General features: G+C 37.7%; 1 protein-coding gene across 3 annotated transcripts in view; it reads right to left on the minus strand.

The window, feature by feature from the left end:
• PCDH15 (protocadherin related 15) overlaps window positions 1–20,190 on the minus strand; it is a 926,293-nt gene that overhangs the window by 783,369 nt on the left and 122,734 nt on the right. For all 3 annotated transcript variants that reach the window (XM_027049937.2, XM_053207159.1, XM_053207160.1), the window contains exon 2: window positions 4,765–4,883. In XM_027049937.2, the coding sequence (XP_026905738.2) occupies window positions 4,765–4,855 (91 nt within the window). In that variant the 5' untranslated portion in view covers window positions 4,856–4,883. The remainder of the gene's footprint in view (window positions 1–4,764; window positions 4,884–20,190) is intronic.

A 20,190-nucleotide genomic window follows, 5' to 3' on the forward strand; every position in this document is an offset into this window, starting at 1 on the left:
AAAGAAATCATATTTAAGTGAAGGATGATGTTTCAGACCACCCAGTTCACTGAAAATTACTTAGAGTCTTCAATAATCACCCTGAGTTTAATTTGATTATAACTGAAAGAGACAAGGGAAACTGTTGCCTTGTACCACTTCCAGAAAGATAAGGTTGTCAAGAAGAGATAACGGGCATTCCACTTAGCAACAGCAAACTCAAAGGACACAGGAGTTTGGAAACGTTTCCAGCATGATCCTGGGGAGATGATGAGAGTCCCATGAATAGAAAGCAGAGGAACTCATGAGGTAGACAGAGTGCTATAGCATTGCCCTACATGACAGTCTAGAAAAGTCTGGGAATACGAACCATTAAAACCATGTTACTCCTGTCGCAGAGCCGTGAAGTTTATTTAACCACCTCTCCTCAAGGCACCCCAAGTGGGGATACATCCTGCTTGGAAACCCAAGGGTTTCAGCTCAGCTCACTGGATAGTTAGAATCTCCTTATAATTCCATTATCAGCAATGTCATTGGTGGCTCATTCTCTTCTCAGGTTAATTAGCATAAGCCAGGGTCACACTGCTTCATGACCTCTGGATGCACCGATAAAAAAGAAGTTTCCAGGCTCTAGCATCAGACGTCAGACAGTTACAGTCTTCGTTGAGTGACGGTCTACCCTTCGCTGACCTTGCATGGATTACCTAACAGCAAGCATGAAAATGAAGCTGGAAATGTTCCTCAAACTTCACCTACAGTTTCAGGGGAATCAGTCAGCTCTCCAGGGAGAGAATGCAGTCAGTAACACTTTTCAGGAGAAAGTGTCATTTAACAAAGTCTTCAAGGTATCTGGTAAATTTGGGGGGACATAAAAAAACACACATACAACCACAGGGACACAAAGTACTTTATAAACAAATATGTACGTTTATAAAAATAGAAGTATAATTATTTCTAAGTGATGAGAAGTAACCATGGCAATAAAGGTAAACAGTTTATTGGCCATGAGCCATATACCAGGTGCTATGCTACACTTCAAAACTGAGTTTCAAGAGTTATTGCCATTTATAAGGGAACGGGTCCAGCTTGTGACGGGCTTTTAAACAGGGCCCCTTCATGTAGCTGTTCTGCTTGTGCTACACAGTGGTCCCCCTCACTCACACACACGTGTGAATCAGTGTAATAGCTCAAGGTCAGCACAGAGGATGCTTGGCCTCCAGGCGAATGGTTGCACAGCCAGGGGGAACGAACCCTTTCTTTAATAAAGTCCAGCCAGCTTTCACAGTGTGATCACACTTAGAGAACCTCTCTCTCCTCTCCCACAGACACACACACACACACACACACACACACACACACACCCCTTCTAAAACTCCTCTAACACTTTGGTTCAAACTTAGCCATGATGTTACAGTATATAGTTTTTTTTTTAATTGTTTTCCTATCTGATTATGGCAATAGTACATATTTAATATGGACAATTTGAAAATGCAGAGGAAATAATAAAACATAAACCATATTCACTACCCATATGTCATTTTCCCATTCTGGCTCTCTCTCTTTCCCTTTCGTGATTCCTTCATGAACTCGAAAGAAATCAAAACAAAACAAACAAGCCTGTGCACAAGTTGCCTTATTGATGTCCCTGTGTGTTAGAACGGGAGACATCGTTCGTGTATCTGTTTCCCCACAGTGCACACCGCTTACCAGATGGCCCTGCTTCCTCTGCTCCTCGGTGGTTCCTCCAACCCAGCACCCCCACAGTCACTGGGGATCAGGGCACACGTTCCCAGTCAAATAAATTGGTCCCTACTGGTAATGAATTACAACACAGCTAAAATAGCAATACCAACACTGTCTTAAGGGTAGAAAGAGACCATCAACTAAAAATGGATCATGTTCTTTTATTTTCCATCAGTTAGCTAAAATCTTACTTTTAAAATTTAATAATACAATCAAACCCACTCATGTTATTAATGCGTGCTTAGATGCAGTCATCAACCAAATGAAATATCCCTTATGGAACCGGCCATCTACAAATTTTATTACTGACCTTAAAAACTTCTCTTAGCCATTTGAAAGGAAAATATGAAAAGACTCAAAACTTTGCCAAAGTTTTCAACTAAAAAATTTGTTTAAAGTATTTTAAATAACAATTAGATAATATATTTTCCTTAAAAGCAGTTCCACACATTTGGCTAATCCTAGAATACTTTATTTCAGGATAATTCCCTTATGTCTAAGTAAGGAAATATACAGAAAAGCATTGGAGACTGTTCTTAAATACAAGCCAGAAGAGTTCTATTATTTCATACAAGAAAAATCTAGACATTTATCCTAATAGACTGTTATCCTAATAGCTTCAAAGTAGTTTACATTTTTTTTCTCCTTTATTTTTCTCTATCTGAAGCTCCGAGCCATGCATGCAGTCAGTCGCCAACTCTCACAATGGGCTAATCCAACCAGCAGATCATCAGCTGTGGCAAAGTTCTTTCCAGTTTTAATTTCTCACAGGCTGTCAGCATGTTTATGACCTCACCACCTTCTTCCTTCCATCTGATCCTACATACCCCCATCCCCCCAGCATTTGGATTTAAAAAAAAATCGCTTCAAGAGAGTCTCATGGCATATTCCAGTTTAGGGTTATTTCGTGCAATAGTCGCACACTGCCGAGTTCTGATTCATTCCTTCACAGCATGGGCTCACAATTTCATACAGATTTAAAAAAAAAAAAAACAGCAACTATAAGAACCATTTTCAGTCACACATAACTGAACAACTGGATAAAAGTGATTGCCAAGAGACCCTAATTGTGGAAGTTCAGAGAGAAGTAAAGACATGGGTGGGGGGTTGCTCAGGTACCCTTGAATGTGGCAGGACCACGGGGGCTCCCTGGAGGAGGTCAGTTTGGAAGGGATGCTAGAATGCACATAAGGTGAAGAGGTCTCCACAAAACACTACAGAGCATATGTCTCTGCCAAGGTCAAACCCCTGCAGCCTTGCTGACAATGAGTCAGTTACCTCAAGGAGTAGGGCTGAACAGGTCTCTAGGGCTGCAGGGGGCTAACCCTCCACAGCCCGGCCGCACCCTGGCCCTGCCACGTGGCAGGTGTGAGGCTCCCTGCTCCAGACGGGAGACCACCTGGGCCAGCAGTTACCTGGTAATCTTATTTTGGAGGCTATGTGAGCACATTTAGAAAGAGCAAGAGCTATAATGAGCTTATTAAGGAAACTGATCTACGGCATTATGGGCTAAACATGGAGTCATTTCCTCTGATAACCTAAATTAACATTGCTTAAAAGTACAGGGCTTGCAAATGTCTAATGTCAGCAATGATGGTGAACCCTCCCCTGCTCAGTGTGAAGGCCAAATACGAATAAAAATACAAAGCCTTATGGTGCCAAGAACTATCAATACACTCATTTGTCATTTATTCCCAGGGCAAATTTAAAATACTTCCTTTTAATAGAAAGTCATGCTCTTCCATGGTTCATTCATATCTATCTATCTATCTATCTATCTATCTATCTATCTATCTATCTATTGCTTCAAAGTAGCTGTTACATTATTTATTTATCTCAACATTTAAATTTTCTTTGAAATGGAGATTTACCATCACAATAAATGGCAACAACAGAAACACTGGGTTCAGGCACACTTAAAGTAAACGGTGACCAATTAGCAAAACTTTTCAAGGAATCAGGCTATTGATTTACGAAAATAATTGTTCTTGAAAATTATTCTCCAAGTCTGAAAAGAGCCATATTTTTCTAACCATGAATGACTAAGAATGCCGTAATACACGTACAATTTGAATACTGTTTGAGATAAAGTCAAATCAGTTCATCTATCTTCAGATCATTCAGTTTAGCCAAGCAAAGCATAAAAATACTAATAACGCCATTCTTTGCCGCTACTAAGTGTGGCCACATAACAGAGCAGCAGGGCGGAAGAGGCGGCTGGTGCCTGTGGACCCTGAATGCTAAACAATATCAAGTAAAAACAATGAAAAGGAAAAAGAAAACCAAACTCAGCTTCCTAGAGTAGAGGAATTTGTCCATTTCTTCCATCTATTAAAGTATTATACATATCCTAATTTTCATTATGAGGTATCCAAACACAGATCTTCCCACTATTAAAATATCTGAGACACGCACCTTTCAGGTTCTGCACATGGAACGTGTTACATGGTCCCCTGAGGGACCTTGATGACCAACATCTCTTTCTAAAGTGACTGGCTGAGTATTAGGAAGGAACTCACAAACTCTAACGTCAAGTCTTTTACACTGTTTTCCTCTTTCCAAATTAAATAGCGGTGGATGAAATAATGCCATACCCCATGAAAGTGCTAACAGTAAAATCACTTAGAGCACCTACTTTTGACTCCTTCAGAGAGATCTTTCCTCACAGGAGATTTTGGTACACTTTACAGTCTTAAATTTTATCGGAGACCATTAATTGTGTCAATTCAAGGGTTAGTAAATAGCATCTAATGTTGTTGTTTTCCACAGCAATTACACATTTGCTCAGGGATAATTAGTAAGTGGTCAAACGGAGGCCTCGCTCTGGATTTTCCACCACACTGCAATCCTTGTTAAGAAACGAAGTACATCGGATGCCACTTTTGCAGAACTATTTTAATTAAGGTAAATTATTGCAAACAGCTACTAACCTCTAACAACGAGCTACACATTAGCATTATTCATTTCTGTGCTGTGCTTCCTTTTCCACTTAATTACAGAAACCCTGGCTAACTCTCAAAGTCAGACTAAAAGCAGACTTACCATCATCGTACTGGCCAAAGCAGACTGCAGAGAGCACTCCCAGGATGATCCCCGAAGCTAAGCATTTCCAGAGGTAAAACCGTTGTAACATCTTCTGTCAAATTCTGCTCAGGGCTGATCTGAAATCACAGGAAGGGGAAGGAAACAGGTGACACGTTCATTAGTCTATTATAGGATTTATACACACGACTGTGACAGTACAGAAAAGCCTCAATGACTTCATAGGTAATCACCTGCGCCACACCTTCCACTAACAAATAACACACCCGCTCAATGCCCAGCAACTCTTTACCCACATGAATTTACACACAAGTGATCTCTAAGGAAAGAAATATTTGCTGTTACTCTGTAAGCAAGGAAGTTGAGAAGTTAACATACTGATGACATCGCCCTTTTAAAAATGGAGACCCTATGAGTGAATCAACTATGAAGTTATTACATTTATCGTAGCCATAGCATAGGTCAGTGATAGCGTGTACATTGTTTCATGATGATTTCAGCTGGCAGACTAGTTGTTAGTATCCTACGTGAACATTTCTATGGGCATTTGTCTTATATAATTAAATAGAAAAACACATTATTACAATTCTAATTGCTTCCTGGCAGAGCAATAAGGGAGTGACTGTGCCAAGTAAGACAAGGGAACACCATCCATTTCTACCACATCTGTCTTCCAAAGCATTTGGATGAATTTCATTTCAATCCCTTTGCTTTTCTTTGCAATCTCCAGGAAGTAAAGACACCAGGTGAAATATTAGTGGCCAGTGAGCACACCGAAAAAAAAAAGAAATCTTATTGAAAGAATGATATGCTAAGCTTCCGTGTAAATTGAAAAAAATCATTGATGCGGGCTTGTTCAAAGTGACCCTGGGTATAGATCAGGGAAAAACAGGGATAGGAACCCTGTCTCTCTGATTCAAAGGCGTTACATTCAGATGCCTATGGGAGACAAGAAGACCAAAGCAGAGAGTGAATTAGGCTAAAGGGACACTAGGGACGGTGAGGCTGTGATAAACTGGGAGTCTCAGGGTTTGCCTGCAGAGGTCAGCTGGGACAGTGTTGCCAGGCCTTCCGAGTTTCCAGAATATTGTAGAAATCCAAATTTCCATGAGGGACTGCCCAGTCGTCTAGATAATTGTTCAACCTTCATAACTAGGTGCTTCTGGCCGGCTACACCGTGCCCCAAGGGCCTTCAGTCGACCAGACCTGTCCAGGATCCTCTCCCATAGATGACTAGTGGTAAGGTTCATCAGAATGTGCCAAGGAAATATTTTAATTCTGCCTTTACATGCAGTTTATTTCATCTGTGTTTCTGTTTTGTGTGTGTTATAGTTTATTTGCACAATAGCATATATAGATATACATAATTTACTTTAAACTTGTATGAAAAGTTCAAGCCTGTTTTTTTTTTCTTTTACTCATAGAATGTGTAGTGCTTAAATTTCAAAGGTCACTGCACTAGAACATGCGTATTTTAGAAAGGAAGTTATTCTGTTTCCTTACCTAAAACAGACAAAAAGAGGCACTTTCTTATTACCTGGCTCTCACACATTTTTCCCCCTTACTGGCAACAGACTCAGCCTCTACTTATGTAAATGCCAGGCCTAGGGAGCCCCCAGGAGAGCCCGATATTAGATATCACAACAGTTCATGCTTACGACTGGCCAAAGCTAGCACACGAAACAGCAGTGGGTTCTTCGTAAATGCAAGTTCTTAAACTCACCGATTACATGATTTTGAGCAAATGAGGAAGCATCTCTATCTTACTTGCCTCATCATTAACATGAACACAAAATGATATCTACTTTGTATGTTTGTTTTGAGGATTAAGTGAATGGCTATAGGATGTTTTTAAAGTGTTTACTTGTTCATTTTTGAAAGAGACAGCAAGCAGGGTGAGGGCAGACAGAGAGAGGTGGGGACAGAGGATCCGAAGCAGGCTCCAGGCTCCGAGCTGTCAGCACAGAGCCTGACGTGGGGCTCTAACCCATGAACTGTGAGATCATGACCTGAGCCGAAGTCAGACCCTCAACCAACTGAGCCACCCAGGTGCCCTGTGAACAGCTCAGTGCCTCCAACAGAGTGAGCTTAATCTGAGTAATTTTGACTCAGCCTCTATGGAGTCTTCCAAGTGCTTAAACATATTGTCTCAATCTGTCTTTAGCACAGCATCTAGGGTAGGTTTTAGATTATCTCCAGTCTTGGAGGAAAGGTCACATTCACTGGCTTAAGGTTACTGACTGGTGAGTGGCGGAAGACGTGGGACAGGTGGTGAGTCTGAAAGGTCTGCTCATGCATTACAGAAAAGGACTAGACAATTCTAAGCAGGACACATGGCCCGGAAGGTTTCACGGGATCTGGAGGCCTGTTCCCAAACCTGGATGTGGCCCCACTAAGATTTATTAAAATACTAGCTCTAGCTCTAATGTTTTTTTTTTCCCTAAGAAATGTGGTAACATTAAGAAACAGAAAACGGTACATAAAATTACTATATATATATATATATATATATATATATATATATATATAGACAGAAAATAAAGAATACTGATCCAAAAACAAAAAGCAAAAAGCAAAACACAAACAACAAAACTTAAAGAAAAAGCAATACTATCTTGCAAAATGACAAAGGGCAAAGCTGTGTTCCTTCAAGAATCTTTAAACAATCAACTTGACTACCCTCTTACTGGCTTAGTTTTTTATGTGCTCACTAATATGCCATTCTCCTTTGCTTCTGAATTGTTTTAATATTTATTCATTTTTGAGAGAGAGAGAGCCAGAGAGAGACAGAACACAAGTGGGTGAGGAGCAGAGGGAGAGGGAGACACAGAATCCCAAGCAGGCTCCAGGCTCTGAGCTGTCAGCCCAGAGCCCGACACAGGGCTCCAACCTACCAACCATGAGATCACGACCTGAGCTGAAGTCGGAGGCTTGACTAACTCAGCCGCCCAGGTGCCCCTTATTTTTTCTTTTGCTTCTGACTCAAACTATTTGGTTTCATTTAACAACTTTCAAAATGAAAACCACCAGATGGCTCATAATTGTAAAATTATTGAAGTCACTGCATTATGATATCTCTAGAAGTAGAATTTCTGGATCTGCAATCCTGTATATTGTTATTAGAGAACTGTACATATACTTTTGAAAATATCACAGGGAAACCTTGTATAAAAATTCATTTACAATAGGCAGAGTACTTACTTCCTGCAGTAATGAGAATACTTGGGAGAGTATGTTGTTTCGAATAATGAAAAAGATAGGAACTTCTCTGATTTGTTTTTACTACTCAGTTTATATCTTCATCTTTACCAAGGCAGTTTTAATCATTCCAATGGGCTCAACACTGATTGCAACCTGAAAGAATGGTATGACTCATCATGTCATCCTGATACCCTAAAACAGAGTGCACGTATTGACTTAATAAGAAAATCCTGGTTTCTAAAGGAAGCTATCATGAGAAGACACCTCCTAGAAAGAGGCTATGTTTCTACACACAAGAGAGTAAGGACCCCATGGTTAATAACCTTAGTGTGCCAGTCAGCCAGCAGGCTCTTCTGTCATCAAGGAAGTTGGGACAGATCAAACATTTTCATCAAAATAACATTTTCATTGCTAGTTGCACAGGCTGTAGAATTGCAGGCGAAATTCTTATAGGAGACGGAACCCCAAATCTTGTTAAATGACAGGTGAGTGAAACACATCCCAAACAAGACCTCCAATGCGGTGTCGGACTTCTGTGATAAGTCCCATATCAAACTCTGCCATGTTCTCTGGGTGCAAATCTTTCCTCCAAATCTCCTTGGCCAGTAATGTTGTTCTCTAGCAATCTAGAACATGCCCTATTCTAAAAACGAATGGAGCTGACCTATAAATAAATTCACTGTACTTGTCTTTCAGGAGATACATTGGTTGGTAAGGTCCACACTTGGGGACACCTAATAAAGACATGTGTTCCCTATAGTGATTTGGAAATAGCATGCTATTGTCAGATATACTGGGGAAAATGGAAGCTTTCCAATTAGGTTATAATTTTACATGTAAGTGGCTGAGTTTCATGAAATTTAAAATATCTTTCCCAAAGGCTTAAGAATATTTTACCACAATTATTCAACATATAATATATCCATTTTGACTTTCATATCATTCAGACTCACAGCCACTTAAACCTCATATTTATTTCTCCGGCACCCAATGTTCTCAGAAATTCATTTATTCAACAAAAAGTTATGCAGGATCTGTGAGGTATCACTCACTCTTAAAGGAAGCTAGAAAATAGCAATAAAGAAAGTCCACTCATATCTCTACTCTCATTTATCTTACGTTCTAGGCACGTGAAGCTAGACCAAACAATAAACACAAACATGTTATACAACTTGCTAAAAGGTAATACGAGACACGAAAATACCAGCTTGCAGTTCCGGAATTTTATGCGGTCACTAGACACTCAATTCTCCTTCAGAAAATGAAGTAACATTGTACGAAGCAACCGATAAGCTTCCTGATACTAGAACAGAAGGAGAACTTTACGAGGACAGCACAGCTCTTCCCATAGCCCCAACCGAAAGCATCCTCCACCGTATCTAGTGTCCTGAGGACAGACTGCTATTCGTCCCTTGGAAGAAGAATAAAGGTCTTTCACCGCCTTTCGCTTTCAAGTCTAAATCCAGACACTGTAAATACACAAAGCTCTGCCCTTTGGGTTTTATCCCTGCTCCCTGTGTCCAGGTTGGTCATGGGGGCACACGGCAAGAGCAGCCAAGCTTGACATCACAGCAGTCTTCCTGCTGGTAAATTTTTGAAAACATCAACTATATACTTCTTTTTAAGTCTCTGTCCCTGACTGCTATCTGAAAAAAAAAAAAAAAAGAAAAAAGAAAAAAAACAAAACACCAGAAGTTTTCCTTGATATATCGAAGTTTGGAGCATCCTGCCAATACTCCCATGAAGAATCCCACATTGATGCTGCGTCAGGAAGCTGGGGTCTCTCTCGGTGCAGTGGGGGCTGTCTGCATGCACCCGTCTTTCACAGTCTGCTCATTGAGGCTATGGAACTTCTATCCTTGGCATTTAGATGGCACTATAAAAAATAGCCTGTCATGGGTCCACATTCCTTGCAAGAAACATATCCTCTCCACTTCAGGAAAAAGAGCAAATTTCCTTTCAAAGCAACCTCAACTATCAAATTGAAAATACAAGGTTTTCCAAAGTCACTACATCTCTCCACACCAAATAGGAATTTCCGTAGCTGACTGGTTGGAAACCTTCCTTCTATCTCACCATGGCGGGAAACACCAAGAATGTTTGCATCGCTACAGAGAACACTTATCACCCCTAAGCATGACGTGATGAATCATCCTTCATTTCTCTTTTTTCTTTGTAACATAAACTTCAAAAAACATAAACTTTTAAAGATTCTTTCATATTTTCCTTCTTTTTAGATCATGTTGTATGTTGTCTCTTATTACAAATTATGTATACATGTATATTAAATACCTATAATGTATTTGTTTATAGATAACCTTATATTGAATATTTCCATATATTTTGTTTATAAAATGTACCTATATAATACAGAAAACATAATTAAATATTTTGCATGTATATTATAAAATACATTACATTTTATGTATTTATATATATTATGTAAATTTACATTATAGTTTAAACATGATATCTATAGAAAGAGATACACTTATGTTTTATTTAAATTTATACTACAGGGGGCTCCTGGGTGGCTCAGTCGGTTAAGTGTCTGACTTCGGCTCAAGTCATGATTTCACAGTTCGTGAGTTAGAGCCCCACGTCTGTGCCGACAGCTTAGAACCTGGAGCCTGCTTCGAATTCTGTGTCTCCCTCTCTCTCTGCTCCTCCCCCGCTCATGCTCTGTCTCTCTCTCTCACCTTCAAAAATAAATAAAACCATTAAATTTATACTACATATAGCTAGCTACCTAAACATTGATATTATCTTTCATTTATTATTATTTTTTTTAGTCAAAGGTTGAATTCTATTTCAAGGAAAGAAATAGCCAGCCTGTAGCCAATTCTATGTAAAGGTAGGAAAACAACTTTGTTTTCACTGGGCATTATAATCTAAGCCAGCCCTTCAGCCTGGCCCAGACAGACCAGGCTTACCTGACCTTTGCTAGACTCTATAGGTTGTTGATACACCTCCATGTCTGAGTGCGCCTTGGCTCTCTATTTGCAAATGTACATTTATTTAGTATCGAGGTTCCTCAAAAAGCTAAAAATAAAGCTGCCCTACTATCCAGCAATTGCACTACTAGGTATTTCTCCAAAGGACATAAAAATACTAATTTGAAGGGATACATGTACCCCAATGTTTACAGCAGCACTATTAACAATAGCCAAACTATGGAGAGAGCTCAAATGTGCATCATCGAACTGAAGACTGGCTAAAGAAGATACGGTATATTACTCAGCCATCAAAAAGGATCACGTCTTGCCATTTGCAACAGTGTGATTGGAGCTAGAGTGTATTACACTAAGAGAAGTCAGTCTGAGAAAAACAAATGCCATAAGATTTCACACATATGTGGAATTTAGGAAACAAAACAAATGATCAAAGGCGAAAAGAGACAGAGAAAGAAAGAGAGAGAGAGAAAGAGAGGGCAAACCAAGAAACAGACTCTTAACTATAGAGAACAAATTGATGGTCACCGGAGGTGGGGGAGTACGGGAATTAAGGAGTGCACCTGTCATGATTAGCACAGGGCAATGTATGGAAGTGTTGAGTATATTATCCACCTGAAACTAATATTATACTATATGTTAACCAACTGGAATTATATAAAAACTAAAAAAAAATGTTTATTTATTTATATGTGTATTTGTTTCTCTGTGTGTATGTGTGTACATGCGTTTTCACTGTGGTGGAATAAAATAAAGTTGATAAAAATAATTTCAAAATGGGGAAGAAAATAAATCCATGAGAGCTAATCTTGTAATCGCTGCAATTGTTTATAGACAATGTGTTGCATCTCAGTTTTAAACATTTTAAATACGTACTCAATAGTTGTAAGCATTAAGTGAGACTGGTTTAACTCAAACTACCTTACCTGAAACTACATGATGTATATAAGGAGAGTCCAAATTTAGAAATTTTTCTTCTACAAATTTTGCTGGACTTGTGGAAATTTCAATCAGTACCTTAACATGTCTGTAGGGGTCTATCCTTTTTTAAATGTTAGTTTCAATCATAAAGATCTATATTAAAAAAATGACATTGGTTGTTTTTTTGGGGTAATACTCCTTATCAAGAAAACAAATTACTTCTACTATCTTTATCCTGTTCTGTTGATCTATATGTCTATTTCTATGTCAGTACCATAATGTTTCGATTACTAAATCACTGAAGTATGTCTTAAAATCTGGGATTGTGATACCTCTCCCTTTGTTCTTTTTTCTCAAGATTATTTTAGCTATTCAGGGTCTTTTGTGATTCCAATCTTACACCATAACAAAAATAAACTCAAAATGGATGAAAGACTTAAATGGGAGACATGAAATAATAAAACTCCTAAAAGAAAATATAGTCGGTCGTAGCTTGGACATGACCCTTAGGAACATTTTTCTAGATATGTCTCCTGAGGCAAGGGAAACAAAAGCAAAAATAAACTATTGGGACTACATTGAAGAAAAATAAAACTTTTGTACAGTGAAGGAAACAATCAACAAAACTAAAAGGCAACCTAATGAGTGGGAGAAGATAGTTGGAAATGATATATCTGATAAAGGGTTAACATCCGAAATGTTAAAAAAAAAAAACCTCACAAAAAAACAACACCAAACACACACACACACACACACACACACACACACACACACACGTAATTTAAAAACTGGGCAGAATACATGAACAGACGTTTCTCCAAAGAAGACATCCAGATGGCCAACAGACACATGGAACAGTGCTCAATATCAGTAATCATCAAGGAAATGCATATCAGAGCCACAAAGGAATATCACTTTACACAACTCAGAGGGCTAAAATGAAAAAGTCGACAAATAACAACTGTAGATAAGGATGTGTAGAAAAGGCGACCCTCACGCACTGATGGTGGGAATGTAAATTTGTGCAACCACTGCAGAAAATAATATGGAGATTCCTTAAAAACTAGAAAAATAGAACCACAATATGTCCATTACTGGATATTTACCCAAAGAAAACAAAACCACTAATTCAAAAAGATACATGCACCCCTATGCCTATTGCAGCATTATTTACAATAAAGAATATATGGAAGCTGCTCAAGTGCCCACCGATAGATGAACAGACCAAAAAGGTATGGTATATATACAACAAAGTATTACAAAGCTATATAAAACAATGAGAGCTTGCCATTTGTGACAACATGAATGCACATAGAGTATGTTATGCTAAGTGAAATAAGACAAAGAACGATAAATGTCATTATGATTTCACTTATATATGAAATCTAAAAAACAAAGCAGACTCTTAAATACAGTGAACAAACTGTTGGTTGCCAGACGGGAGGTGGGTAGATAGATGGGCAAAATAGATAAAAAAGATTAAGAAGTAGAAAGTTCCAGTAATAAAATAAATAAGTCAAGGAGGTTGAAAGTACAGTATGGGGAATACAGTCAATAATATTGAAATAATGAATGGTGACAGACGAGGACTACACTTATCGTGGTGAGCATTGACTGAGTCATGTATAGAACTGTTCCATCAATACAAGGTACATCCGAAACTAATATAACATTGTGTGTGAATTAAGATTCAATAAAAAATAGAAGCAAATTACTGACAAATATAGTTAGTCTATTTAATTTCCACCTAAAAATTGTATCCACCTTTGGGCGCCTGGGTGGGTCAGTCAGTTAAGTGTCTGACTTCTACTCATGTCATGATCTCACGGTTCGTGGGTCAAGCCCCGCATGGGGCTCTGTGCTGACAGCTTGCAACCTGGAGCCTGCTTCATATTCTGTGTCTCCCTCGCCCTGTGCCCCACCCTCGCACGTGCTCTCACTCTCTCACTCTCTCTCTCTCTCAAAAATAAACAAACATTAAAAGCAAATTTAAAAAAATCCACCTAGAAAGGCCAATACTCAATTTAATCAGTGGTATGTGCAAAGCATATGTTAATACTCTAGCCATATCCGGTAACGTAAGTAAAAATTTTAAAAGAGAGCGGACTTCAATACTTATATTCACTATTGCTATTATACTGGGTATTCCTAGTGTTTACACATGCATTTACTCAATACAAATTTACTATATATTTAGAGCAATGTCAGAAACACTGCCTCTACTGCAGAAATAAACGACATTAGCTTCCTATGATGCCTTTGCTATTGAGCCAGCACCTTATTGCATATGTTTTTGCTTAGTAGTCATTTCAAAGTACTTCAGTAAAATGATTCCAAATTATGGAAATATTAAATTTAATTCCCAATGTAAAGTGATTTCCATTTAATCTATGTTTTCTCAACTATCATCTAAATACTAGTCTTGGACATAAGGATATTCTTATCCCACAATTTCTGAGAAAAATAACAGGAAAAACACTTACATTGAAAGGAGCCAGCAAGCGTTCTGAAATGGGACAAGCCCAAGCTTTAATTCATCTACAGGGTGTTTAACTTAATGAATATAACCAAGTACATTTAAAACCAAGTTTTAAAGCTCAGGTAAGTGCCTGCATGATTTTAAAAGAAAATTTAAAGAGGAGTTCTGGGTAATGTCATTCACTGCCACAGGAAACAGATTATGGCTGGTATTTTTGTTTGATGCAGGTTAAACACCCCAAAATCAAGCTAATAAATCAATTATCATCTTCTTGGGGGTAAACAAAAATCAAAGTATAAAGTCAGCCAAGAGAGATTAAAACTTAAAGTGTGAAAATGTCAGTGACTTTTTGAGATACTATGAGAAAAAGTCCAGGCTTTGAGATGAGAGAGACTCATGATACATTCCTAGCACTACCATTTCTTTGCCCTATGAATGATAAAACAATGAAAACTGTGAGACTCAGTTTAAAATTAGGACAATAGGGGATGCCTGGGTGGCTCAAACAGTTAAGCAGTTAAGTGTCTGAGTCTTGATTCTGGCTCAGGACATGATCTCACGGTTCGGAAGATCAAGCCCCACATCAGGCTCCATGCTGGACGTGGAGGCTGCTTTAGAGTCTCTCTCCCCCTTTGCCCTTCTCCCACTCACTCTCTCTCTCTCTCTCTTTCTCTCTCTCTCTCTCTGTCTCTGAAAAAAAAAATAAAAAAATTAAGTGAGGATGATAAAATCCATTTTATTTTTCCATAAGAAAACAGATGAAAATGTGATCAATATAAAAAGAAGAAGAATATTAAAGAGCATTTAGCTTAAAAATTTACTGTGTGTTTATTGGGTGCTGATTCTGGGCAGTGAATTTTCTAAGATGCAGAGACCACAGGAGTATGAGAGAAAATAAATGAATTAATAAATGCATGAGAAAAGGTCTGTGTGCAGTTTTCAGTCTAACAGCATGTGAACCCTGAGTCTCACACCCTGAGTGCCCCACTATGAATCAGGCACCTGTGAGATTCTCCCCGTCCCCCACCACAGAGGGCACAGGAGATCTGTGACTTGTTTGTAACTAATGGTAATTAGTTAATGGTAAAGGTAGTAAGATGTCAACCTCTGGATTCATTCCTATTACAGAAAGAAGACCCAGTCTGGGTGCCTCGGTGGCTCAGTTGGTTAAGCATCTAACTCTTGGTTTTGGCTCAGGTCATGATCTCACAGTTTGTGAGTTTGAGCCTTATGTCAGCACGGAGCCGACAGCACGGAGCCTGCTTGAGATATTCTCTCTCTGTGCCCTCCCCCACTGCTTACTTGCTCTCTTTCTGTCTCTCAAAATAAATAAATAAAATCTTAAAAAAAAAAAAACAAACCAAGAAAAAAAAAAGAGGACCCAGTCTTTGAGAGATACTTTCCATTTGAGATTGAAGATACAAATATTCATGTTGTAAATACTCATGTCCCTGTGGAGAGGGACACACACCTGGAACCATGGGTGTCCTCTTATGTCTAAGGGTGGCCTGCAGACAGCAGCCCTCAGTCACACAACTAGGAAGGAGTGAATTCTGTCAATAATCTAAGTAAGCTCTGTAGGGGCACTTCCCTAATCGACCCTAGAGAAGAGGATGAGGATCAGCAGGCATGGGACTTGAGGGCAGGAATGGAGATGATGCCCCAAAAGACAGCTGGGCCACAGAGTCCAGTGGCCGCAGGGTCAGTGAAACCACACCAAGGGGAACACTGTCTGAGGCCACCACCACTCAGCGTTTCTCCAAGTGCTGCTTTGGGTCAGGTATTCATGGTAATCTCACGTACAAAAGGGTTTTCCTGTGCTTCAGAACCACTTCCTGAAATAATAACGCTAAAGAATAAGGGGCCAAAAATAGTGAATTCTAACTACTTTTATCTATTTTCTTGGGTCTTGAAGTAAGTTCTTATAAGAAGTTTGTTTAAAGGGGCACCTGGGTGGCTCAGTTGGTTAAGCATCTGACTCTAGATTTCGGCTCAGGTCACGATCTCACAGTTGGTACAACGGAGCCCCACACTGGGCTCTGCACTGACAGTAAGGAGCCTGCTTGAGGTTCTGTTTCTCCCTCTCTCTTTCTGCCCCTCCCCAGCCCACACTCTCTTTCTCTCTCTCCCTATCAAAAATAAACTTAAAAAATTAAAAGTAAATAAAAAGGAAAAAAAGTTTGTTCAAAAAAGTTTTTTTAGTGTTTACTTTTTGAGAGAGAGAGAAAGAGAGAGAGCACAAGTGGGAGAGGGGCAGAGAGAAAGGGACACACAGAATCCAAAGCAGGCTCCAGGCTCTGAGCTGTGAGCACAGAGCTCAACGTGGGGCTGGAACCAATGAACCACACGAGATCGTGATCTGAGCTGAAGTCAGACGCTTAACCGACTGAGCCACCCAGGCACTCCAAAGGGGCACCTGAGTGGCTCAGTCCATTACGCTTCGGACTCTTGATTTCGGCTCAGGTCATGATCGGGCTCCTCACTGAACATGGAGCCTGCTTGTGGTTCTCTCTCTCCTTTCTCTTCCTCTGCCCCTCCCTTTCCGACTTGCATTCTCTCTCTCTCTCTCTCTTAAAAAAAGATGAACTAACCAGAATGATATAACTATATTTTCAAATAGTTTTCCCTTAACTTTCAATCTTTTCAGGGTAAAAATCCTTTTAGAGTAAAATATATATTTAATTGTATTTTGAGTACCATAATAACAATTATCATGAGCATACAAATTTATAGGAATAGAAGAAAGGGAGAACGAAAAATATGTTTATCGGTGCTAGAGTTGCACAGGGTTGCTATATGCCATAATTAAAAAGCTATACAAATAATACATGCAAATTAATACTGTGTTCTGGTCTATGGAAACTTGACCGAGCACCCAATTTGTTTTTAAGAAACAAAGAGCTAATATTTTATTTAGATAAGTAAAATTGAAAATTGGATTACTAAATGTAACTTTGTACTAAAATCAGAAATTACAAAATTAAAATAATTCCCTATATATAGAAAACTGCATTCTATATTATAAATTATAGGTTGAAAACAAATGGAATTTAAACACAAACTGATGAGATCGTAATTATTTTAGATACGATCAATTATATACAAACTTCATTTTTCCTGATAAATCCCTTTCTTCCTCCTGTTTCCTTAATTGAAAAAAAACACTGTCCTAGAATCTATTCATATTATTTTATTGACTTTTTGCCATCGCTAAGATTTGGTAGGAAATAATGGTTTTAAATAAGAAACTTTTACATAAGTGACAGATTGAGAATGAAAGATTCGTAACACTTTTAATTTTAAAAAAATAATTGCAAGTGTTAAATGAAATGTCAAATCATCGTCTTTAAATTTTTCACTTGTCCTTCTAAGCCTGCATGTATTAACACCAGGGGTGATCGATTAATAAAGCATATAATTTTTCATTACATATAGTTGGTGAAAATAGGAAACATCCTTTAGGACATTTACTTGACTATTCATATATATATATAGATAGATAGATATTATATATCTATCTATCTATCTATATATATATATTATATATATACATATATAATATATATCATATATAATAGATATATTATCATATATGTATATATATCATATATATCATATATATATAATATTATATATCATATATAATAGATATATATGATATGTATACATATATATACATATACATACATATATACATATATATATATATATATAATAGATCCTAGAGTGAGAAGAGACTGGATTCCCAGTCAATAAAATATTTTTTGTACTATGTAGTTTCAATATATACTTTATAAAATTTATCAGTAACTTTTATTTAACTTGATTAGATTAGAAAATTTGTGATTTAACTAATTTTCTAAGTGAGATATAAGTAAACACACACAAAATTAAATTCATCTTCCAACGACCCTTTTTATATCATAAGGGACTTAGAGAATTGGGACCTTTTCTAGGCCTTATTTATAGTTCACATTATGTACATGCTGACCAGGGATCATAAAGTTGCTTATTATTGTCAGTGAAGGTACAAAAGCCACAAACTGTACATAGTTCTCTGTACTGTCTTTGTATAATATTTTAGGTAAGGTCCTCGGCGAACTGAATTAGAACAACCTCATGTATCGTAACTTTAAACTGGAAAATTCTGTTAAGAACTAACTCTGTATGTTTGATGTGATAAAAATGCGGCCAATGGTAAACATTTTGAGTATGATAGTACTATCACTAAAATTGTTAGACACACTTTCCTAATTTGCCAAATGGTAGATTGTTCTGTTTAATTTCACTTTGTGCTTTTCTTCTTTATACTAATAAATTACCAATGAAATTTATACCTGAAGTATCTGCAGGAATACCATCTTAGGGGCACTTGGTCAGCTCAGTCAACTAAGCTCAGGTCATGATCTCATGGTTGTTGAGACTGAGCCCCACATTAGGCTCCATGTGGATAGCACAGAGCCTGCTTGGGATTCTCTATCGCCCTCTCTCTATGCCACTCCTCTGCTTGCATTCTCTTTATCAAAATAAATTTAAAAACTAAAAAAAAAATCATCTTAAAATAGTAAAATTCAAATAATGTGTAACAGGGAAAGACACATAAATAAGTGGTTTTTAAAGAAATATTTTATGCTTTATTTTGATGCAATTATTTTAAGCCTTTTATCTTATAAATCTATATGATTATGGAAGTGTTCAATCTACTCGACCACCAAAAGTGTGAAGATGAATAATTTGACTTAGAAAAGCAACTGTAAGTCCTTCATTTATGCTAAAAAATCCATCAAGGTCATTATGATCTTTCCCAAAGAGACTATAATTCTAATGTAATGCCAAGTTTTATTTGATCATACAGAAGTTCTGGCAAGCAATAATTTTTCTAGAGACTAGAAAAATAATCATGATACCATTTTATATCTAAATTTATATAATTTATATGTGCCTTGGAAGGGCTGGAAAGAGATATAAGGTTTAAAATACTTTTAATATTTGGACATTTGCAAATCACAGCATTAAACTGAGAATGTAAAGCTTTAAATATTTAACTATTGTGCTGAATACAAATTAAATTATGGCATCAATATATTGTAAATTCTTTAATGGTCATTAAGACACTGTAGTTTTTTTTTTTTTTTTTTTTTAGCACCCATTTAATAATTACTAGGTTGGAGAATAAAATATATATAAGTTAAAACATAGTAAACAATAGTGTGTGGAATAAAAAAGGAGTAAGGTGGTTCTTCAACAGGAGTCTGGATGGAGTGTCTCTGACAAGTAGAGTGTCAAAAATGAATTATTTCATGAATATAGTGGAACTTCCTCAGGGCCTTGAAGTCAAACAAGATCCAGATGAGAAAAAGGAAGGGGGCGAAAGCACTCAAGTAGGAGAAATAAGATTAAAAAATAGAGAAAAAGGATAAAAAATAATTACCTATGATTCAGCCAACATAGTGGATTAGCAGGTGACAACCTGAAAGAATATATTACAAATCAAATCATATGGGACCAGAAAATCTAGTCTAAAAAGTTTTTTTTTGTTTATTTTTGTGTATTGTATATAGTCATAGTGACCTATTGACATGTTTTATTTTTCAATGTTTTTAAATTTCTTAAAAATGTTTTAATGTTTATTCATTTTTGAAAGTGAGACTGAGCAGGGGAGGGACAGAGAAAGAAGGAGACAGAATCTAAAGCAGGCTCCAGGCTCTGAGCTGTCAGCACACAGCCCGACATGGGGCTCAAACTCAGAACTATGAGATCATGACCTGAGCCAAAGTCAGATGCTTAACCGACTGAGCCACCCAGGCGCCCCACTATTGACATATTTTAAAAGGAAGATGCGGGGCACCAGGGTGATTCAGTCAGTTAAGTGTC

Source organism: Acinonyx jubatus, chromosome D2, assembly GCF_027475565.1.
Source record: "Acinonyx jubatus isolate Ajub_Pintada_27869175 chromosome D2, VMU_Ajub_asm_v1.0, whole genome shotgun sequence".
NCBI lineage: Eukaryota > Metazoa > Chordata > Mammalia > Carnivora > Felidae > Acinonyx > Acinonyx jubatus.